Here is a 24,339-nt window from a genome sequence, read left to right on the forward strand (position 1 = left end):
TATCCCAGGCACTGGTTTAGAGATATTTATTCCAACTCAGTTTGCATGTAAATGCTTGTTTACTTGCACCGAATCAGAAAATTTAGTTTTCAGAATTATTTAAGGTTTTATTGTTAATTAAAGAAATTATTTACTATTTATTTCTGGAGATGCCATTGCATGGACTTCATAAGTTTGTTTCAATAATGATTATGATTTTGACACTGTTTATTATAACCTTGTAATATATAAAACTTTAATTTTGTTTAGAGAAAAAGATTTGGATCTCAGGGTTGCAGCTTCTGGAGCACAAGACCCTGAGAAATCGGTAAGAGTTCTTGCCATCTTTTAATGTTTAATCTTTCATTCAAATAAGGCTCAGATGTAGTGGCAGGTAGAGACAGAGCATGTTGGGGAAAATGTAAGAGTAGACAAGTCTGAACAGTAATGAACTAAATTGAGTAGTCCTAACTCTTGTTTACTTCTCTAAGATAATTTTTCCCTTTTCATATATGTATTTTTAAAGTTTCTTATAAATTAGTCCTTTCACTTTATTTTCGTGCACTATTTTAGTTTAATATAAAATGAATGTTAATCTTCATTGTATTTCGATAATGTTTCTTGTATTAGAGGGGTTTCCAGAGAAACTGAATTCTTAAACTCTAGTCTTTAAGCATTTTAGTAATTTTTACTTAATGTAAATCTAGAGGTAATAACCTTATATTACTTTAATTTTTTAATTTTCGTAATTGGAATGAATTATACACATCATTGCAGTTCAGTAAGGAGAAGGTAATAATTTATTACTCTTCTCAAAAGCTGCTTTTTTTTTTTTTAGTTAGATGTGTAGAATTTATTTGCTAGGGCAAGTTTTTGTTTCATCTCTAAGAAACTTTAATTTCTTTAAAAATTACATTAAAAAGTTTGTTCTTAAAAAGAATACAGCAACTGAAAATAACTCTGTTGTAGGCAACTTTTGTCTTACTTTTTCTTATGCTAAATATAACCTGTGGATTCTTCCTTTTAAAAAGTTTGATGCTGTACCAGTATCACTCCTAGTGTGCTTCTTGACTTCTCATAGAGTAAAACTTTTAAGATTAATCTGAGAAATCATTCTTGAGAAATTAAAAATGCTAGGAAAAAAGAATAAATTCCAAAACTGAATATATTTTCCTCTGTCAGTAAATACCTTCCAAATAGTTTTGACAGTCAAGAATTTCCTTTTAGAATCTTGAACTTTTTAATGTAATGTGGTGGCATGTTAAACCTCACATTTATAGTTACCTTTGTGTTTGATGGATCTTCCTATTTATATTTAAACAACTTTTAGAGTGTCAAGTTGCTTTTTATGAGAATAAATAAAAATGTTACATGTAATAGTTATTTAGACCATCACTTTTGGATTTATTTTTGATGTGCAGATCTTAGAAAAGGGCACTTAAACGATTTTCCGGAGTAGAGGTTAGCAAACTATATAACCTGTGGCCAAATCCATTTGCTGCCTGTTTTTGTAAAGTTTTATTGCATCACACCCTCCTCGCTAATTTGCTTATATACTGTTTTGGTCTACTTTAGAAGTTAAGAAGAGATCACGTGGCTTGCAAAGTCTGATATGTTTACTAACTGGCTCTTCACAGAAAACGTTTGCTCACTCTGCTCTAGAGAAACTTTAATGTTAGAATACTTTGAAGACAATTGAGAGTAGTGAAGCAGCATAGTGTTGTAGTATAATAGAGTTTTATATTTAGAATTAATATCTGGCTCTAGTCTTTGCTTATTTTTTAATGGTGAAACCTTAGGTGATATATGTACTTTCATGGAGACTCGGTTACTCATTTTATAAAATAAGAATTGGATCTTCAAAATCTCTTACAGCTGTAAAATTCTGTTGTGTGTGCTCAGTCGTGTCTTATTCTTTGTGACCCTATGGACTGTAGCCCTCCAGGCCCCTCTGTCCATGGGATTCTCCAGACAAGAATACTGGAGTGGGTTGCCATTTCCTCCAGGGGATCTTCCAAACCCTAGGATCAAACCCAGGTCTCCTGCATTGGCAGGCAGATTCTTTACCACTGAGCCACCTGGGAAATCCCAAACTTTTCTGTCTCTGCTCTGTGTCTAACTTAAGTACCTGCTGGTAGTCTGGGATAGAGGGTCTTTTGAGATCTCTTCCACCTTTAAATTTATGATTACATGTGACACACAGATTTTTTTCTCTTTATTTTAGCCTGATAGACTAAAGCAGTTTAGTGTGGCACCAAGACACTTTGAAGAGACGATACCACCTGAGAGACCCAGAGTAGCTTTCCAGACACCTCTCCCTCCTCTGTCCGCCCCATCTGTCCCACCCATCCCATCAATTTCCTCCATCCCATCTCAGAACGAAGATGTGCACAGTGGACTCAGCAGCACTCTTGGTGACATGGTGCCTCCCAGGTGCTTGTTTAAAATGTTTTGTGTTTGGGAATTAGGTAAGGTATCATTATTTTTTATATTTAGAAGTAGTTGCTGAAGCAGATGATGGTATCCTTCAGAGATTTTCATACAGTTAATGGATTTTGTCAAATAATTTCTGTTGAAATTTGTTTTCATTGTTGATCTTTTCTCTGTTAAAAAAACAAGGGAAATTCTTATAACATTCTTTTATTGTTTAAAGATGCTTCAGTATTTTTAAAATTGTAACTAAATACATTTAGTATTTAGTTTTAGGTCATATTTTGGAATGTCTGTTTTTAATAGCTTTTAACATATAAAACCTGGACATTTTCAATTTTGTGATTTCCACTTGGCAAACATTGAATACTTCCTTCAGTTAATGCAGAAAAAGTTATTAATGTGACTGTTTTATATATATTACTTTAGTTTGTTTTCTTCAACTCTTTCTCTGTGATTACTTACAGGCTATGCAACTCAAGTATCTGAAATAAAGTGTTGAGATTATAAAACCTGTAATTTAGGTATTAGGGTAAAAATTTGATGTCATAGGTAAAAGGCATCATGCTATATTGGACTAAACATAAAGAAAATCTTGTTAATATTGGTATTTTCTGGTCTATATTTTCTTCTCTCAGTAGGATTTTTGCTTATTTTTTGTTCACTACTAATGTATTAATTGACAGATTGCATTTAATCAGGTGTTTTTCCTTTTTAACATTGATATTTTCTGGCCTATACATTCCTTCAGTATGACTTGGTATCATCTTTTATTTACTGCTAACAAATTGTCTGACCATGTTTACTGTATTTATCAGATGTTTGGTTCGTTTCATCTGATGGCTTCCCGACTCAAAAGGCTAGGTGGGATTGAAATTACAGAGCATGGTATGATGATATCAGCGTTGACTTAGGGATTAATATGGCTGCTTCACTGCCTGGAGTTTGGGCAAACCATACTTTTATTGAACTTCAGTTTTCTCACTTGTTGAAGTAGAATAGTAACATACATATGTGTGTGTGAGTGTGTGTATGTTTTTTAAATCTACAGTTAGAGGATTGTGATGAGGATTAAATCTTCCATAAATCTCTAAACCTTTGAACTTTAATGATACTGAAAGTTTCCTTTTATGGTAATTTTTCAGCTGTTTTGTTGATGTATCTACAGAGTGAGGACAGTAAGATTAAACACATAAATGCTTAGTAAATGTGAAGAGTATTCATGACTGAAGAGAACTTTAATGCCTTCTTAGCTCTTCAGAATTATTTTGAAGTATACAAAGGAGAAGCTAAGATACACACTCAAATGTGAAGACATTCTAGGATGCCTCCTTTCTCTTTCTGTTCATCTAAAGGAGTCTGCTTTTTACCTTTTACCAAATGGAAAATACTGCCTTGGTGGAAATACAGAGATACTTGTTAATCATTAATGAAGTGCTGATATAGACATTTTCAGAAGTTATAACTTTATGAAGTGCTGAAAATTAAGTCAAAAATTTACTGTTGATATTTAAGTAGTTTCTTTTTCACATTATTGTTTAATTCCTTTGAAAGAACAATACATTTTTAGAGTTAAAAAAAATACGCCTTTCTCTCAGTCACGTGGAGCCACTTGTAATCCCATTCTGTACCTCTGCCTTCTCTTCTTGTTGTATCCTCCTTGTCTGTGATGCACTCTGGCAGCGTGGCTGAAGCGTTGCCTTCCCTGGAGAGCCTTCCTTGTCCGGCCTCCTCTTCTCCGTGTGCTCTGAGTGTCCCGCCCTCTCACACCCGTGTCTCCTGGCCGTGCTTCGTCTGCTCTGTGCCGTGTGCTGTGCTCAGTGGCTTCAGTCGTGTCCGCATCCTCGCAGCCCCGTGGCCTGTAGCCCAGCAGACTTCTCTGTCCACGAGATTCCCAGGCAGGAGTACTGGAGTCGGTTGCCAGGCCCTCCTCCAGGGCACCTTCCCAACCCAGGGATTGGACTTGTGTATCATTATGTCTCCTGCATTAGCAGGCGGGTTTTTTTTGTTTTTTACCATTAGTGCCACCTGGGAAACCCCTTCATTTGCTGTACTCTGCTATAATGGCTGTTTTATTTCTGTATTATTTCTGAAGGACAGAGACCATATTTGTTCAATACTGGCAGATGGTGACAAATTAGATACTCATTGAGTAACTGTGGTACCTTAAATTCTGAAATTTTATATTTTTTGCTTTTTGAATTATAATTTTTGATGAGATTGGAGTAAGATGGTGACTTTTCCTAAAGTAGCAATTAGATTTTCAGTAAGATTTTTGTGAAAGAATAATAATATCTTGATTTTTTTTTAAGTTGCAATGAAATATGAGAAGAATTTCCCAATTTTCTATTGGTACAGAGTTGCACCTCTGCCTCCACCTCCCATGCTGCCCCCTTTGGCTACGAACTACCGAACTCCTTACGATGACGTGTACTATTTCTATGGGGCCAGGAATACTTTGGATCCTGGTCTTGCTTATTGTAAGTTATCTGTGGGATAAACATTATTGTCCAGCAGTTCAGTCAGGAAAATTGGTTTCTGTGCAAGAAAAATATATCAATGAGAAAAAGCACAGCTTTACTTAATTCCAATATTATATATTTATTGATTTAGTAAATGCTCTACTTTAAAACTCAGTTATAATTCGTAGTTATTTCCTGTTTATCTAGATTTGAGAAATAACTATTTCATGTTTTCTTGCATTATTCTTTGCTAACCCTTAACTCAGAAGGAAATGTGGGTTTTTTCCCTTAGGTAGCATTTTCAGTATGTGACTTTTCCTTTAGGGATAAAGTGTTATTAAGTGAGTACTCTGACACAAATGTGTTTTCTTTTTAGATGGTTCAGGGATGATGGGAGTACAGCCTGCTCCTGCTGCTTATGTTACAGCTCCTGTTACCCACCAACCAGCACAGCCTATCATCACCCACCAGCCAGTACAGCCTATCCTGTAAGTAGTTAAAATAATACTTTGTTTCAAGATTAATTTGTCTTCCACTGAACCTGTATTATTCAGTGCACTCTTTTTTCTTCAGAACAGATATAACTTATTTTAATTTCCAGTTATTACATAACTAGTGCACAATGTTGGAAAAGATTGAGGGCAGGGGGCCATGCAGGATGAAATGTTGGATGGCATCACCCACTCAGTGGACATGAATTTGAAGAAACTGCGAGAGGTAGTGAAGGACAGGGAAGCCTGGCATGCTGTAGTTCATGAGGTTGTAAAGAGTCGGACGCAACTTAGTGATTGAATAACAACAACAATGTTATGTGTAGTGCTTCTAAGTCAGTGTTTCGTATTTCATAGAAAGCACATTTAAAAAATTAAGAATAATCTCTCTTTCTTTTATTAGGAAAGTCATTTGTGTGTCTTATTGATAAATAAGAGTACAAACAAATGTGTAAAAAATTGAAATCACCTAAAATCTCATTCATCCACAGATATATATATCTAAATATGTATTTAGGAACCTGTTTTATGTACAAATACAACCAAAAAAGTATATACAGAACACACTATAGCATCATTTTTAAAAAATGACCTTTTTATTTAGAGATAAGCATAGATTCCTATGGTGAAATTATAAGAAGCAATATAAAGACATCTTGTGTACCCTTTAGTTTCAGCATTTTCAATATTCAGTTGCTAATATTTTGCAAAACTCTGTTCAGTGTCACTCAGATATATAACACTGGATACAGTCAAGATACACTCCCATCATTGCAGGGATTCCTGAAGATGCCCTCTTATAGCCAGACATAGTTCTGTCCTACCCCTGTTCTCTCCTTAGCCACTGGCAATAACTGATCCAGTTTCTATTTCTGTAATACTTCAAGCACGTTTTATAAGTGGATTTATATAATATGTAACCTTTGGAGGTTGACTTTAGAGTTAGCATAACTGTCTGGAGATTCATCCAGGTTTTTGCATGTGTAAATAGTTCATTTGTTTTGTTAGTAGCCTTCAACGGTGGGGATGTACTGCAGTTTAACCATTCACTTATTAAAGATCATCTAAGTTATTATGAATAGAGCTGCTGTAGACATTCTTGTACAGGTTTTTTTTTTTGTAAACACAGTCTTTATTTCTTTAGGATATTGCCTAGGAGTGTTTGTTATTGTTGGGTTGTATGGTAGTTACAAGCCTACTTTTGTAAGAAACTGCCAGACAGTTTTCAGAGAGACTGTACTATTTTCCTTTTGTATCAGCAATGTATTAAAAACCTGGTTTTTTAAAAACAAATGAACAAACACCTGGTTTCTTCATATCTTCCCCAATATTTGGCATGTGACTTGTGTTTAGGCCATTCTGATAGGTGTATAGTGATTGGGTTTTTAATGTAGTTTCCTAATAATGATAATGTTGAACGTCTTTTCATGTGTTTATTTACCATCTGTAAATCTTTGGTGAAACATCTGTTGATGTGGCTCAGATGGTAAAGAATCTGCCTGCAGTGTAGGAGACCCAGGTTCAATCCCTGGGTCGGGAAGATTCCCTGGAGAAGGGAATGACAACGCACTCCAGTATTCTTTCCTGGAGAATCCTATGGACAGAGGAGCCTGGTGGGCTACAGTCCATGGGGTTGCAAAGAGTTCGACATGACTGAGCGACTCAGACTTTCACTTTTCACTTTTTTACTTTCTGTTGATGTCTTTTTCCACATTTTCCAATTGGAGTGTTTTTTTGTTTTTTTTTTTAACTACTGAGTTTTTAAGAGTTCTTCATATATCCTAAATATTAGTTCTTTGTCAGATATGCAGTTTGCAAATATTTTCTCTCAGTCTAAAGTTTGTCTTTTCATCCTTTTGGTAGGGTACTTGTAAATTTTAAATAAGTCCAATCTATCAGCTTTTTTTCTGTGGATCATGCTTTTAGTATCAGGTCTCTAGGTACTTGTTTCCTAGGCCTGGATCCAAAAGATTTTCTACTGTTTTGTTTTCCCTGAAAGTTTTTATAGTTTTTACATTTAGCTTCATAATCCATTTTGAGTTATTTTTTGGGTAAGGTGTTAGATTTAGGTCAGAGTACCCATTCCCTGCCATGTGAGTGTGCAGTAGCTCCCAGAACCATTGGCTGACAAGATCATTTTTCCTGGGAATTGGTTTTACACCTTTGTCAAAAACAGTTGGGCATGTTTGTGTGAGTCTCTTCCTGGGATTATTCTTTTCCTTTGTTCTGTGTGTCTGTCCTTGTGTTGGTAAAACTTGATAATTGTAGCTCTGTAGAAGTTAGGAAATTTGAGAAGTATGACTTCTTCAAATTTGTATTTCTTTTCCAAGATTCTTTTTTGACCATTCTAGATCCTTTGTATTTCCATGTGAATCTTACTTGGGATGAGCTGCTCAGTTTGAGATTTTGATGGAGAGTATATAAAATCTGTAAATCTGTGTAGTGTTCAGTTCAGTCACTCAGTTGTGTATGACTCTTTGTGACCCCACTGACTGCAGCACTCCAGGCCTCCCTGTCCATCACCGACTCCCGGAGTTTACTCAAACTCATGTCGATTGAGTCGGTGATGCCATCCAGCCGTCTCATCCTCTGTTGTCCCCTTCTCCTTCCACCTTCAATCTTTCCCAGCATCAGGGTCTTTTCAAATGCGTCAGTTCTTTGCATCAGTGGCCAAAGTATTGGAGTTTCAGCTTCAGCATCAGTCCTTCCAATGAATATTCAGGACTGATCTCCTTTAGGATGGACTGGTTGGATCTCCTTGCTGTCCAAGGGACTCTCAAGAGTCTTCTCCACCACCGCAGTTCAAAAGCATCAATTTTTCTGCGCTCAGCTTTCTCTATAATCCAACTCTCGTATCCATACAGGACTACTGGAAAAACCACAGCTTTGACTAGACGGACCTTTGTTGGCAAGGTAATGTCTCTGCTTTTTAATATGCTGTCTAGGTTGGTCATAACTTTCCTTCCAAGGGGCAAGCGTCTTTTTTAATTTCATGGCTGCAGTCATCATCTGCAGTGATATTGGAGCCCCCCAAAATAAAGTCTCTCACTGTTTCCATTATTTCCCCATCTATTTGCCATGAAGTGATGGGACCAGATGCCATGATCTTTGTTTTCTGAATGTTGAGCTTTAGGCCTACTTTTTCATTCTCGTTTTTCACTTTCATCAAGAGGCTCTTTAGTTCTTCTTAGCTTTCTGCCATAAGGATGATGTCATCTGCATATCTGAGGTTATTGATGTTTTTCCTGGCATCTTGATTTGGCTTGTGCTTCATCCAGCCCGCGTTTTTCATGATGTACTCTGCATATAAGTTAAATAAGCAGGGTGACAATATACAGCCTTGATGTACTCCTTTCCCTATTTGGAACCAGTCTATTGTTTCATGTGCAGTTCTAACTGTTGCTTGCTGACCTGCATATAGATTTCTCAGCAGGCAGGTCAGGTGGTCTGGTATTCCATCTCTTTCAGAATTTTCTACAGTTTGTGATCTGCACAGTCAAAGGCTTTGACATAGTCAGTAAAGCAGAAATAGATGTTTTTCTGGAACTCTCTTGCTTTTTTGATGATCCAGCAGATGTTGGCAATTTGATCTCTGGCTCCTCTGCCTTTGCTAAATCCAGCTTGAACATCTGGAAGTTCACGGTTCACGTACTGTTGAAGTCTGGCTTGGAGAATTTTGAGCATTACTTTGCTAGCTTGTGAAATGAATGCAATTGTGCGGTAGTTTGAGCATTCTTTGGCATTGCCTTTCTTTCAAATTGGAATGAAAACTGACCTTTTCCAGTCCTGTGGCCACTGCTGAGTTTTCCAAACTTGCTGGCATACTGAGTGCAGCATTTTCACAGCATCATCTTTTAGGATTTGAAGTAGCTCAACTGGAATTCCATCACCTCCACTAGCTTTGTTCATAGTGATGCTTCCCAAGGCCCACTTGACTTCACATTCCAGGATGTCTGGCTCTAGGTTGGTGATCACACCATCGTGATTATCTGGGTCGTGAAGATCTTTTTTGTACAGTTCTGTGTATTCTTGCCACCTCTCCTTAATATCTTCTGCTTCTGTTCGGTCCATACCTTTTCTGACCTTTGTTGAGCCCATCTTTGCATGAAATGTTCCCTTGGTATCTCTAATTTTCTTGAAGAGATCTCTAGTCTTTCCCATTCTATTGTTTTCCTCTATTTCTTTGCACTGATTACTGAGGAAGGCTTTCTTATTTCTCCTTGCTATTCTTTGGAACTCTGCATTCAAATGGGAATATCTTTCCTTTTCTCCTTTGCTTTTCACTTCCCTTCTTTTCACAGCTATTTGTAAGATGACCTCTGACAGCCATTTTGGTGTTTTGCTTTTCTTTTTCTTGGGGATGGTCTTGCTCCCTGTCTCCTGTACAGTGTCACGAACCTCCGTCCATAGTTATCAGGCACTCCCTCCATCAGATCTAATCTCTTGAATGTATTTCTCACTTCCACTGTTTATTTGTAAGGGATTTGATTTAGGTCATACCTGAATGGTCTAGTGGTTTTCTCCACTTTCTTCAATTTGAGTCTGAATTTGGCGATAAGGAGTTCATGATCTGAGCCACAGTCAGCTCCCGGTCTTGTTTTTGCTGACTGTGTAGAGCTTCTCCATCTTTGGCTGCAAAGAATATAATCGATCTGATTTCGGTGTTGACCATCTGGTGATGTCCATGTGTAGAGTCTTCTCTTGTGTTGTTGGAAGAGGGTGTTTGCTATGACCAGAGCATTCTCTTGGCAAAATTCTATTAGCCTTTGCCCAGCTTCATTCTGTACTCTAAGGCCAAATTTGCCTGTCACTCCAGGTGTTTCTTGACTTCCTACTTTTGCTTTCCAGTCCCCTGTAATGAAAAGGATATCTTTTTTGGGTGTTAGTTCTAGAAGGTTTTGTATGTCTTCATAGAAGTGTTCAACTTCAGCTTCTTCAGCATTACTGGTCGGGGCATAGACTTGGATTACTGTGGTATTGAATGGCTTGCCTTGGAAACAAACAGAGATCATTCTGTCGTTTTTGAGATTGCATCCAAGTACTGCATTTAGTACTGTGTAGTATTACCATCTTAAGATTTTTTCATTTTTTTTTATTATGGTAACATACACATAACATTTATTTTATCATTTGTAAACATTTGTAGTATATAGTTCAGTTATGTTAAGTACATTCATACTGTTGAATATCCATCACCATCATCTGTTTCCAGAATTTTTCATCTTGCAAAACTGAAACTCTAACCTATTAAATGATATCTCCCTTTTCCCTCTCCCCTATGTTCCTGGAAACCATATTCTACTTTTCCTATGATTTTGGCTAGTTTAGGTACCTCATAAAAATGAAACCATACAGGATTTGTGTGTGTGACTTTTATTACTTAACCATAATATTCTAAAAGTTTATCCATATTGTGACGTAAGTCAAAATTTCCTTACTTTTTTGCCATGTTACATGGCTTATGGGATGTTGGTTCCCAGAAAATTTCCTTCCTTTATAAAACTGAATAATATTTTGTTTTTTATGTATTTACCGTATTTTGCTTATCTACTCATCCAGTGATGAGTACTTGGTTGCTTCTACAATTTAAGTGTTGTGAACTGGCTGCCGTGACTATGGGTGTACAGCTGTCTGTTTGAGACTCCGCTCTCAGTTCTTAGTTGTATACTCAGAAGTGGAGTGCTGGATCATATGGTCATTCTATTTTTAATATTTTGAAAAACCCCTGTACTGTTTTCTACAGAAGCCACCCTATTGTATATCCCCCCTAGCTGTGCACAAGGTTCTGACCTTGACACATCCTCACCGACAGTTACTGGTTTTTTCGTTAGTCGCCATCTTAATGGGGGTGATATGGATCTCATTGTGTCTTTGATTTTCATTTCTCTGTGATTATCGATGTTGAACATCTTTTCATCCGCTTTTTGGCCATTTGTCTGTCTTTGGAGAATGTCTTTTCAAGTTATTTGCTCATTTTTGAATCAGATACTTTATTTTTTTGGTGTTATGTTTTTAAGAGTCTTTATATACTCTGGATATGAATCCCTTATCAGATATATAATTTGCAAATGTTTTCTCTCATTCTGGGTATTATCTTTTTACTCTGTTGATATGTAGCAATGCTATAGATTCATACACAGTTTTAATTTTTGTGAAGTCCAGTTTGTCTGTTTTTTCATTTCTTGCCTGTGTTTGGTGTCATATCTAAAAAATCCAAATCCTGCCAAATCCAGGGTTGTGAACCTTTTGCCCTGCATTTTCTTCTCAGCATTGCAGTTCTGGGTTTTACGTTGAGGATTGTGATTTTGAGTTACCTTTTGTATACAGTGTTAAGTAATGGTCCAGTTTCATTCTTTGCATGTGGGTATCATTTTTACAGCACCACTTATTGAAACGACTGTCCATCCCACATTGTATGATCTTGGTACCCTTGTCAAGAATCATTTGACTTTATATGTGAATTTATTTCTCAATTTTCTATTCTGTTCAATTGTTGTATCTGTCTATATGCCAGTCCTGTGCTATTTTGACTACTGCAGCTTTGTACTGTGTTTTGAAATCAAGAAATGGGAATCCTCTAGCTTGTTTTGTTTCAAAATTTATTTAGCTATTTGGAGTCCCTTGAGATACCATATAAATTTGGGGAAGAGTTTTTCTAATTTGGCAAAAAAGGTCTTTGGATTTTGATAGGGCTTATGTTGAATCTGTAGATCATTTTGGGTAGTTTTGACATCTTAACAATAGTAAGTTTCCCAATCCATGAACAAAGGATGTGTTTCCATTTATTTATGTCCTCTTTAATTTCTTACAGCAGTGTTTTGTAATTTTCACTGTACAAGTCTTTTACTGCTTTGGTCAAGTTAAATCCTAAGTTGTATTTTTTTGATGCTATTATAAATAGAATTGTTATTGTAATTTCTTTTTCAGATTGCTTATTGTTTGTATGTAGACATGCAACTGATTTTTTGTGTTGACTTTGTATTCTGCTACTGTGCTGAATTCATTTTACTAACAGTGTGGACCACAACAAACTGTGGAAAATTCTGAAAGAGATGGGAATACCAGACCACCTGACCTGCCTCTTGAGAAACCTGTATGCAGGTCAGGAAGAAACAGTTAGAACTGGACATGGAACAACAGACTGGTTCAAAATAGGAAAAGGAGTACGTCAAGGCTGTATGTTGTCACCCTGCTTATTTAACTTATATGCAGAGTACATCATGAAAAACGCTGGGCTGGATGAAGCACAAGCTGGAATCAAGATTGCCAGGAAAAATATCAATAACCTCAGATATGCAGATGACATCATCCTTATGGCAGAAAGCTAAGAAGAACTAAAGAGCCTCTTGATGAAAGTGAAAAACGAGAATGAAAAAGTAGGCCTAAAGCTCAACATTCAGAAAACAAAGATCATGGCATCTGGTCCCATCACTTCATGGCAAATAGATGGGGAAATAATGGAAACAGTGAGAGACTTTATTTTGGGGGGCTCCAATATCACTGCAGATGATGACTGCAGCCATGAAATTAAAAAAGACGCTTGCCCCTTGGAAGGAAAGTTATGACCAACCTAGACAGCATATTAAAAAGCAGAGACATTACCTTGCCAACAAAGGTCCGTCTAGTCAAAGCTGTGGTTTTTCCAGTAGTCCTGTATGGATACGAGAGTTGGATTATAGAGAAAGCTGAGCGCAGAAAAATTGATGCTTTTGAACTGCGGTGGTGGAGAAGACTCTTGAGAGTCCCTTGGACAGCAAGGAGATCCAACCAGTCCATCCTAAAGGAGATCAGTCCTGAGTATACATTGGAAGGACTGATGCTGAAGCTGAAACTCCAATACTTTGGCCACCTGATGCAAAGAACTGATGCATTTGAAAAGACCCTGATGCTGGGAAAGATTGAAGGTGGGAGAAGAAGGGGAAGACGGAGGATGAGATGGTTGGATGGCATCACCAACTCAATGGACATGAGTTTGAGTAAACTCCGGGAGTCGGTGATGGACAGGGAGGCCTGGTGTGCTGCAGTCTATGGGGTCGCAAAGAATTGGACATGGTTCAATGACTGAACTGAACTGTGTGTGTATGTAATCATTAGGCTTTTCTGAATATAATATCATGTCTGCAAACATAATTTTACCTTTCTTTCTTTCCAGTTTGGCTGCTTTAAAAATTCTTTTTCTTGCCTAATTGTTCCAGTACTGTATTTTGTAGAAATTGTGAAAGCAGGCACCTTTGCCTTATTCCTGATCTTGGAGGAAGAGCTTTTGGTCTTTCATTGACTCTTAGCTTCACTTTGGGTTTTACATATGTGACACTTATTGTATTAAGATGATTTCCTTCTACTTCTAGTTTGTTGTGTGTTTTTATCATGAAAGTTTGTTGAATTTTGTTAAATTCTTTTTCCTTATCAATTGAGATGGTTGTGTTTTTTTCCCCTGTCATTCTGTTAATATTATCTACTAATTATTGATAGATTTTTATATGGAGAACCATCCTTATATCCCAGGAGTAAATCCCATTTGGCCATGGTATTTAATCCTTTTAATATTCTGCTCAGTTTGGCTTGCTAATATTTTATTGAGGATTTTTGCATCTGTGGTCATAAGGGATATTGGTCTGTAGTTTTCTTTTTGTGCAATGTTTTTGTCTTGCTTTGATATCAGGGTAATGCTGGCCTCCTAGAATGAATCAGGATGTGTTTCCTCCTCTTTCAAGTTTTTGGCAAAATTGAAGAAGGACTGGTGCTCTTTAAGTGTTTGGTAGAAATCACTGTCAGAGCTGTCAGATCCTGGGCTTTATACTCTCTTAGGAGATTTTAGATTAGGGAGTCAATCTCCTTATTAGTTATAGGTTTATTCAGATTTTTCTATGTCTTTGTAATTTAGTTATACATTTTAACTACATTAAGTCTCCAGTCTGTGAGCGTGGATGTCTTTTAATTTATTTGAGATTTTAAAATTTCTTTCAACAGTGTTTTGTGGTTTTTAGACTAGCTCTTGTTTAATATATTCTAAAATATTTAATACTTTTCGATGGTGTTGTGAATATTCTCTTAATTTCATTTTCATGTTATTTGTTACTGGTTTATAGAAATACAGTTTAAATTTGTATATTAATTCTTTTATCCTGCAATTTTGCTGAACTCTTTTTGTCATTACTAACAGTTTTTGGTGGGTTTTGTAGCATTTTTCTGTATATATAGTTATGTCATCAGTTAGTAGAGGTTACTTCCTTTCCATCTAATGCTTTTTCTTTTTCTTGTTAAATTGCCCAGACTAGAGCATCCAGTGCAGTGTTGAATAAATATTATGAGAGTGGGCCTTTTCATTTTATTCTGCTATTAGGTGGAAGGCATTCAGTCTTTAACCATTAAGTATGATGTTTGTTGCAGATTTTTCACATCGCTTTTATTAGCTTGAGGAAGTCCCCTTGTATTCCTTGTTGATTATTTTTATCAGGAAGGGGTATTTGGCATGTTCTTTCAACATATTACTGAGTTGGAAATTGAATTTTGTGAAATGCTTTTTCTGCGTTTATTGAGATATCCTGTGGTTTTTGTTCTTCATTCTGTTAGTATGGTGGGGATATAGTTATTGGATTCAAATATATTAAATCAACTTGCATTCCTATGGTAAATCTCACATGGTCAGGGAGTACAGTCCTTTTCATATCTTGCTGGATTTTGCAGTTTATTAGTTTTTTGTTGAGGACTTTTGTCTCTGTATTCATGAGTGATACTGGTCTTTGGTTTTTGTTTTCTTTTGAAGTCTGATTTTGGTATCAGGATGATACTGGCCTAATAGTTGTATGTGCTCTTCCATTTTTTATTACTTTGAAGAGTGTGTTGTGCGAAGCATTGTTAATTTTTTCAGTGAGTAGAATTCACCAGGAATCCAGTTTACCCTCATCTTTTCTTTATGGATAATTTCCTGATTACTAATTTAATTTCTTCCCTTGTCATTGGTTAATTCATATTTAAAATTTTTTTCTTGCACCAGTTTTGATAGTTTGTGTCTTTCTAGAAATTTGTCCACTTCGTCAAGATAATCTAATGTATTGGCATATAGTTGTTCTTAGTATTCCCTTACAATCGGTTTTATTTTTATAAGGTCAGTAGTAATGTTTCTTATTTTTTTATTTCAATAATTTTAGTCTTGTTATTGTAAATTTTGACTAAACATTTGTCAGTCTTGTTGATCTTGTTAATGAATCAGCTCTTGGTCTAGTTGATTTTCTCTGTTGTGCTTTTAGTCTCCATTTCATATTATTTCTTCTTTTTTCTTTTTATTTTCTTCTTTCTGTTTCCTTTGGGTTCAGTTTGTTCGTATATTTTCTAGTTTTTGAAGATGGAAGCTTAGGTTATTGATATAGTGTCTTCTTTTTTAATATGTATATATTACAACTGTAAATTTTCCTCTTATTGTTTTAGCTTCTTCCTTAAATTTTATACATTATCTTTTTGTTTTCACTCATTTCATTATTTTTCAGTTTTTCATTTGATTTGTTCATTGATCCATTTGTTAGTTTGGAGTGTGTTGTTTAATTTCCATATGATTGTGGAAATTTTTAATAGAGGTTTAATATAATTCCATTGCAGTTAGTGGAGAAGGAAATGGCAACCTACTCCAATATTCTTGCCTAGAGAATCTCAGGGACAAAGGAGCCTGGTGGGCTACCATTTATGGGGTCGCACAGAGTCGGACACAACTGAAGTGACATCGCAGAAGCATTGCAGTTAGAGAATATATTTTATTTTTTTTTAAATTTATTAAGGTTTATTTTATAATTGAGGCTTATAACATGTGATCTGTGCTGTAGAATGTTTCATATGCACTTGAGAAAAATTAGCATTTTCCTGTTGTTGGGTGGATAGTTCTATCAATATGACTTAGATATAGTTGGTTTATAGTGTTTTTCTCTATTTCCTTATTGAGCTCCTGGGCAGTTGTTTATTATTAGAAGTAGTGTATTGAAGTCTCCAGTTATTATTTTTGATTTATTTGTATCTTTGGTTTTGTCAGTTTTTGTTTCCTGTGTTTTGAATCTCTGTAGCTATGTGTACATATGCTCACAATCATTATATCTTACTGATAAGTTGACCCTTATCAATATAAAAGATTCCTTTTTTGGTTCCAGTAATGCTTTTCTTAGTGTTAAATATAGCATTCCATTTTAATTCTCTTGCTTCTTTTAGTATAATTTGTATTTCATTTTCTTTGTGGTTTCCTTGCAGACTGAAATTTATGTTTTTAATTTAAAAGAACTGAGTTCATATTAACACCAGTTTAATTTCCATAATATGTAAAACGTTTCTCCAGTATAATGCCATTCCTTCCCTTCTTGATGTCACTGTTGCATACAAAGTGCATACAAAGTTATATATTTAAGCTCATCAATAGTTTTTAACTGTTCCTTCTTTCCTTTATGTAGTTGTCCTTTAAATCAGAGACTATAGCTGCAAATAAAAGCATATTTGTAATATCTTAAACCTTTACCTGTGTAGTTACTGTTAACTGGTGTTCTTTATTTCTTTGTGTTTACTCCGGTTACTGCCAAGTGCTTTTTATTTCAACCGGAAGTGCATTATTTGCTATTTCTTATAGGTCAGTTAGTGATGTCTGCTCTGAGTTTTATTTAATAATGTTCTAATTTCACTTTTACTTTTGAAGCATAGTTTCCCTGGATATAGAATTCTTGGTTGACTTTTTTTTTTCCCCCCATAATCTCTCTGAATATGTCATTTCCTTGCCTACTGGCCTTCATAGGATTTCTGATGAGCTGTTAATCTTACTGAAGATCCCTTGTATATGATTTTTGTTTTCTTGCTGCTTTTGCGGTTCTTCTCTTTTTCTTTGGGCACATTGACTATGATGTGTATAGATATGGATCTCTGAGCCTTTTTACTTTGAGTTTGGTGAGTTCTGTATGCGTAATTTCTAAGTACAAGCCCTGGATTACCAGGGGAAAAGAAAAATAAAAAAAGGAAGGGTAGAAGGGGCCTTCAATTACTACGGAATCATTGCTGTAACTTTACCCAGCAGTTGGAACCTCTCATCTTTGACACAATTCCCATCCCAGGCCTCCATAAACAGGGCAAGGTTTTGGGGATTTTATTAGTCTTATACCATCAATGCCATTAATAAAATCTATGACTCAGTGAAATAAATTTTATTTGGGATAGTCGGACTTTTTACTATAATTTTTTGTTTTATTCTTAAAATGACTAGGAAGTTATTACTTTATTTTGGAGTAAATTTTTTAAGTGAATCATTAGTTATGATATTACTTGAGGGACTTCCACTGCATTCAGAGAAGTGCATAAGTCATGTGTATATTGCTTGATGAATTATCACAAGTGTTTTTATTTGTATGTGAAAGTTTTACTTGCATATAACTGCCACCTAGATTAGGAAGTAGATTCAGTAAATTTGAAAGTTCCATTAATTTTGAAAGCAGAGATAGGGGTCATTTACTGACAAATTTCTCTTTGAACTATAAAGAAAGAATTTCTCTATTTTGTGTGTGTGTTAGTCGCTTTATCATGTCTGACTCTGTGGCCCCATGGACTGTAGCCCACCAGGCTCCTCTGTCATGGGATTGCCCAAGCAAGAATACTGAAGTAGGTTGCCATTTCTCTATTTTAAATGTGCTTATATGCCATGCTATTTCAAAGAAGTGTTGCATCTTCTCCTTGTTTTGTCACAAATTGATTTAGATTATTAATTGTATATTTGATGTAGGAGTACAGTTGGACAGAATGAGCTCAAAATTACAAGTAATCGAGCAATAAATTCAGGATTATTTTTTGAAGATAAACCAAAGCCTTCAAAACAATCACTTCAGTCTTACCAGGAAGCTTTGCAGCAGCAGGTATCCATTCATTTTTTTCATTTGTTCATTCATGTAATGTTAAACATCTTATGTGTTAGTACAGTGGCCCTTTAAAACTCAGAGTGTGGCTGAGGAGAAAGAATTCCATTTATTTATCATTAATTGTGATAAAGTTTGATATAGACAGGCTGGAATGCATTGGATAGGGAGAGTAATTGCCTCGGCTTTTAGGATGGCTTCGCATGGTTGATGACTTTTGAGTTGCATGTTATACAGTGAATAAATATGAAATTCCTGGTGTATTCAGGAAATGGAATTGGGGCTGGAGAAGGGGCTGGAGTGTTAGATTATACTGGACTGTGGAAGATAGCAAGTAAGGGGTTTTCAATTTCATCTTGTTATCTATCGACAGCCAAAGGGAGGAAATCTTAAGCCAAAGAGTGAAAGAAATATTATAATTGATGTGAGCAGATGTGGCTTTTAGGAAGATATCTGGTTGTGATGTGGACAGTTGGGAAGGAGATGTGCTGGAGAAACTGTTAGGTAGTCTAGCCAGGAAGTGACAAGGTCCTGCACCAGGTGGGGAAGATGGACAGGACGTCGGAAGAGACAGTTCTGGGGTTTCATTAATAGGACCTAAATATAGGGACTGAGGAAAGAACAGGGCTGTAAGATGATTCTGAGTGTTGTAATCTAAGAGGAGGATGAAGCTATGAACTCTTAAGGATAGGGAAAACAGAGGTAGAACACTTAGGGAAGAGGATGACATTCTGTTGTGGTTTGTAATATTTGGAGAGAGTTTGCTTAGGCATAACTGTATCAAATATGTGGATTTTGGGGGGAATAGTTATATCTTCTCCAGAGAGGTCCCTGGAACTCTAGGTATATATATTCACCTGAGGTACCCTTCTACAAAATTCCACTGGATTTCTTCTAAAGCTCAGATTTTTGTTCTGTTTTCTACATTGGGCAACCTCCTTGAAAAGTGGGCTTTTTAAAAATTACAGAATTACCAACATATTTTTTTGTGTTAGGAATCTACAAACAAGAGACTGTATTGATCTGTTTTCAAATGAGCATATTAAAAACACCACTGACAGAACCAGATTTCCTAAACCTAAATAGTTTATATGTGATGACTTCCTTGACCTTCCTGGAGTAGTTACTTAAATTTGCCTTGCATATGGTAATGATTTTGAAAGTAACTTTCCAAAATGTAGATCTTTATTCATTGCCTATTTATATATCTTTAAAGACCAACCCTATTGCTTACACTTGGTGATGATAAGACTGTTTTATGTGCTTTCATAAAGTGTACTTAAATAGCTTGGCATTCTCTAGAGAGCTTTGAACCTTCAGTATCTTTGAACTTTGGGAATGGAGTTTGCCCAAGGTAGAGTAGGTCTGGTGATGGGTAGGGAGTAGTTGGCCAAGGTCTCAGAGATGTGGTGAGTAGTTTATGGCTGGCCAGGTACCATGAAAGGGTAGATGAAGAAAATAAAGGTAGGGAGAGTCTGTTGGACCCCATGAAAATGGTGAGGTTAGGGAGAGAATAGCTCAGGTAGAAGCTGGGGGGTTGGGAAGATGAAGTTGCTTTAGTCCAAGTGGCACCAGTGGCTGGAAAGGGCTCAAGTGACAGGATGTGAGGGAGTAGCAGCTATGTATTCCAGCTACCAAAGTGTTTTTTAATTGCTTTTACATATATTTGTGATATTAAATTTATAATAAAGTATACTGGGAAAAAGTCTAGTTTTCTAATAAGAAAAATAAACTCTGATCTTAAAACTAATTTTTTGTATCAGAGTACTTGTTAGCAGTTATCAGTTATTATAAATGTTTCTTAATGTTGTTAAGATTCAAGAAAGACAAGAAAGAAGAAAGAAAGAACGTGAAGAAAAAGAAGTATATGAAGCCAAATTAGAAGCTGAAATGAGAAGTTATAACCCCTGGGGGAAAGGTGGAGGTGGTGCTCCTCTGAGAGATGACAAAGGAAATCTGATAAGTATGTTATTTCTATTGATTTTTTAAGAATATTTTATTTATTTGGCTGCATCAGGTCTTAGTTGCAGCATGTGGGATCCAGTACCCTGATCAGGGGTTGAACCTGGCCCCCTGCAGTGGGAGCACAGAGTCCTAGCCACTGAACAACCAGGGAAGTCCCTGATTTGTTGTTTTTAAAAGAAACTAAGTTTAACTTTTTAAGAATGGGGAGTAGAAAGAAGTGGGAATCATAATCTGTAAGGAAAGGTCTCTTTTTATACAGCTTGATGCAGAGGAAGTATTTTGATAGTAAACATGATAGCATGTTAAAAAGCCTGTCTTCATTTATTATTATTACAAATTTTTCACCCTCTAATGATAATAACTCAATTGCAGAGAAAAGTTTGTTAGTTAGCAAGTTTTTACCCAAACTAGTAGTTCGAATTTTTTAAAGTTTTCTAGTAAAAATAATAAAATCCTTACTGCACTATTTTTAAACTAATAAAGGTGTCTTAAGTGATCTGATGTAGTTGTGGAATGTTATGTTTAATTCATGTATGCCATATGCTCACACAATGCAGGAACTCCTGACAAAAACCTGGCCTCAGAAATGTTTGGCAGATTGCAGAATTATATTGATTTATCTTTTAATTATGTATTCTTAAAAATGTTTCATCTAGAAATCACACAATGGGCACTTTGAAAAGAGACTTTTTGCAACTTGTTATATATGTTGGGATGGTCTTCAATTAGCTTAGAATAAAAGCAGAGAAAGATAACATGTTTTTAAAAATCATTTAATTAGAAATGGGAAATGAATAATTAGAAAACCCATTAGAGTGATACAAAGTAAATTTGATGTTCTTCAGGTTTATGCTTTGTTGTAGGGATAACTGAGTGACGCAGTCAGAGATATTGGGGGTTATTGAGTTACTAGAGTTCTTAATGGCTATGCCTTTGGTTCACTGTTAAGATGGCTTTTTAAAAAAGATGTATTTGAGGCCCACTTAGATTAATGAGGTAACTCTTTTCTTCTCCGATGGATTTATTCCTTTCCTATATTCACCTCATACTTTCTTCACAATTTTGAAGGTTAGAAGAACTCTTATTCTGTTTATAAATAAGATGATATTAGGTGATCCATTGTTAACATTTCTAATGTTTGAAGTTAAATGTTTATTTGAATATATATTAAAAATATATATATATTACTAGAAAAAAATATATTACTGGTTTTCCATTTATGGATGGTACTGTAACATTTCCTTTGAAAGTAAAGGCATTTAAACGAAAAGTGGTCTAACAAAGAACTCCCATTTCTCACAGGCTTAAGGCAGTGTAAGTTATTCTCACTTAAACTGCATTCCGATGCTGTTTGAGTGATTCTCCTCCAAGAGGTGACTTGGGAATCTGCCTCTTCCAGTGTCACTCTTACCATTTTGGAGTCTTTCATTTCTAGCTGCACAGACGTGATCCAGAGGATGGGAGAACAAGTTGAGAATTTTGATGGTGCCTGACCTAAAGGTGGAGAAATATCACTTTTGTCTTTGTTCAGTTGTTCAAACCTAGTTATAAGGTTCTAAAGTAACTTCTTGGGAGGCCGGAAGGGTTTCTTTATACCCAGGCAGAGGACATAAAATTGATAACCATCTACCCAGTCTTTGCTGTAATAAATTTAAATTATGAATCGATAGAAGCATAATAGTTACCATGAAGGAAGTGCTTATGTAACAGAAACTTTGGGAAACACTGGAATAATTTCCTAGAAGTTTCCAGCTTGCCTCAAAGATTATTTCCAGTTCAGACAATATAATTATAGTGTCCTATATGTGTTTAATTGGTGGAAGTGAGTAGGATAAGTGTTTGTTATTGAATTATAGTATATTGTTTTAGAACTGCTTGACCTAACAGGGATGGAGCAAACCTTTCTGAAGTTTTTATTTTTAATGGTAATGTTTAGTTTGCTTATTTAATGCTTCAGTTATGCCATGAAATAAAAAAGGTGTGCTATTTTATCAAATGCAGTGGAACTCTTTTTTAATGGTATTTTCAAAGCAAGTAAACTTGAAGAGTGTTTTGTATTTAGCTGTTACATTTGAGAGAAAGAGAGGGAACCTCATTTTCCTATTATATTCCCAATATGTAGTAAAAATCAGTGTTTTCCTTTACTTCATGAGATGGCCAAGACCGTATAACAGGGATTATGTTGGATGACTCTAATTCAGCTGCTGGCTTTTCTAATTACTCCTGTTTCATCTTTCATCTTTTATTACAAAGAAATTAAAGAAATGAATGTTCACCGTATTCTTAGCTCTCAGAAAGAGCTCTTTGTAAGGTAGTTATTAATAAAATATCAAAATCTGTTACGCATACAATTTTAACATAGTGTCAACCCTTTAAGAGTAAGTACCTCTCATTTTGATTATTTGTAATACATTTAACAGCTGTTTCCATTCTCAGTTCTTTTTTAAAGTTCCCATAAAGAAAAAACCGAGTATATTCTACGGTGAGTGAATGGATAAACTGTGGTACATTCATATGATGGGATGCTACTTAGCAGTTAAAGAATGAACTGTTGATTCACAGAACAATTTGGGAGACTCCAAAGAGAAGACCTAAGGGAAAGAAGCCCTTTTACATACATATATATTCTCAAAATAACAGAACTATAGAAATGGAAAACGAATCACTGGTACCAAGATTATGGCTGAGGACAGGGAGTAACTATGGAATTTTTGGGGGGTGATGGGACTGTCCCAGTTCCTGATTATGGTGATGTTACTTGACTCTGTATTAAAATTTTTAAAAATTGTACACCAAGAGAAAAAGTAAAAAAAAAAAATTAAAAATACTTAACCAGTTTGAAAGATAGTAAAAATATCTCATAGTTCTAATTGATTAATAGCAAGATTGCTTCATGTATATTTGATTAGGTATTTAAATTTTTTAATGTATTATATATGCCCCAGTTAGATTTATGTTTGGTTTTATGTGATTTATTGAGAGACAATTTGCATACGATAGAATTCACCCTTTTAATATGTCAGTCAGGGCTATAAGTCGTTCAAAGGCTTGATTGGGACTGGAGAGTCTGTTTTCTCTGTGGCTCCCTCACATGACTCAGGAGGCCTCAGTTCCTTGCCATGTGGACTTCCCCGTAGAGCTCCTTTGAGTGTTCCTTATGGAATGGTAGCTGGTTTTCTTCGAAGTGAGTGAACCGATAGATCTAGCAAGATGGAAACATAATGTCTTTTATGAAGTAGCCTCAAAAGTTTTATACTGTCATTGTGCAGAATCCTTTTCATAAGAAGTAATCCACACTCCAGAGGAGGGGAATAGAGCTCCATCTTTTAAGGAATGTTTATATTATAAAAAACTTAAGAATATGTTTAAAAACTCCACTCCACATGATATTTTTTCATTAGGAATACTAATGATGTTGGGTAGATTTCACTGTGACTAGTTTTGAATTGCTACTATTTGTTCTATATTTAGATAGTCAAAGTTCTAAGGAAACTACATATAAATATGGTTTTTATGGGTTGTCAAAAAATATACACTCTAAGTTCTCTACTAATTTTGAATTTATCTTGTAACATTTTTGAAAAAATTTCTTACAAGTTTTGATAATCTTGTTTCTGTTTTCAGGGTACCAAGATACTGTTTAATTATTCCAGTTCTGGTCCTGTTGGTTCTCTTCATTTCTTTACTTTAAGAAAATGTATTAAGCATATTAATTATAGAAATATGTTTATTGAAATAAATGGCTTATTTTTTCCCTCTCAGCTGATTTGAATAGGATGCACAGACAAAATATAGATGCCTACCATAACCCAGATGCAAGAACATATGAAGATAAAAGGGCTGTTGTATCTCTAGACCAAAATTTAGCCACTTCAAATGCTGAGAACCAAGAAGATGCTGCAAATAAAAACTCAGGTTTTTAATCATATATATATATATATTTTTTTTTACATTTCTAAAATTGTTTAGTAGCATTTCTCTTCTGTTCTCCAACAAAGTTCTTATTAAGATTTTGAGACGTTGGTTATTCTGAGTCAGAAAGCATAACACATTATTTATGCTATTTACAATAACTTTTCTATGTACGTATTTTGAAAAAATGAATAAACTATATTTTGCTCCTTAATATTATACTGTGTATTT

The 24,339-nt window shown here is 35.4% G+C and overlaps 1 protein-coding gene across 9 annotated transcripts in view; it reads left to right on the forward strand.

Moving 5' to 3' along the window:
• CSPP1 (centrosome and spindle pole associated protein 1) overlaps positions 1-24,339 on the forward strand; it is a 109,445-nt gene that overhangs the window by 46,837 nt on the left and 38,269 nt on the right. For 6 of the 9 annotated variants that reach the window (XM_043483475.1, XM_043483470.1, XM_043483471.1 and 3 more), the window contains 7 exons: positions 250-307; positions 2,204-2,412; positions 4,768-4,889; positions 5,248-5,359; positions 18,102-18,231; positions 20,047-20,194; positions 23,959-24,111. In XM_043483475.1, the coding sequence (XP_043339410.1) occupies positions 250-307; positions 2,204-2,412; positions 4,768-4,889; positions 5,248-5,359; positions 18,102-18,231; positions 20,047-20,194; positions 23,959-24,111 (932 nt within the window). The remainder of the gene's footprint in view (positions 1-249; positions 308-2,203; positions 2,413-4,767; positions 4,890-5,247; positions 5,360-18,101; positions 18,232-20,046; positions 20,195-23,958; positions 24,112-24,339) is intronic. The other 3 variants (XM_043483478.1, XM_043483476.1, XM_043483477.1) reach the window with 1 other exon arrangement.

This window comes from Cervus canadensis, chromosome 12, assembly GCF_019320065.1.
Source record: "Cervus canadensis isolate Bull #8, Minnesota chromosome 12, ASM1932006v1, whole genome shotgun sequence".
Lineage (NCBI taxonomy): Eukaryota > Metazoa > Chordata > Mammalia > Artiodactyla > Cervidae > Cervus > Cervus canadensis.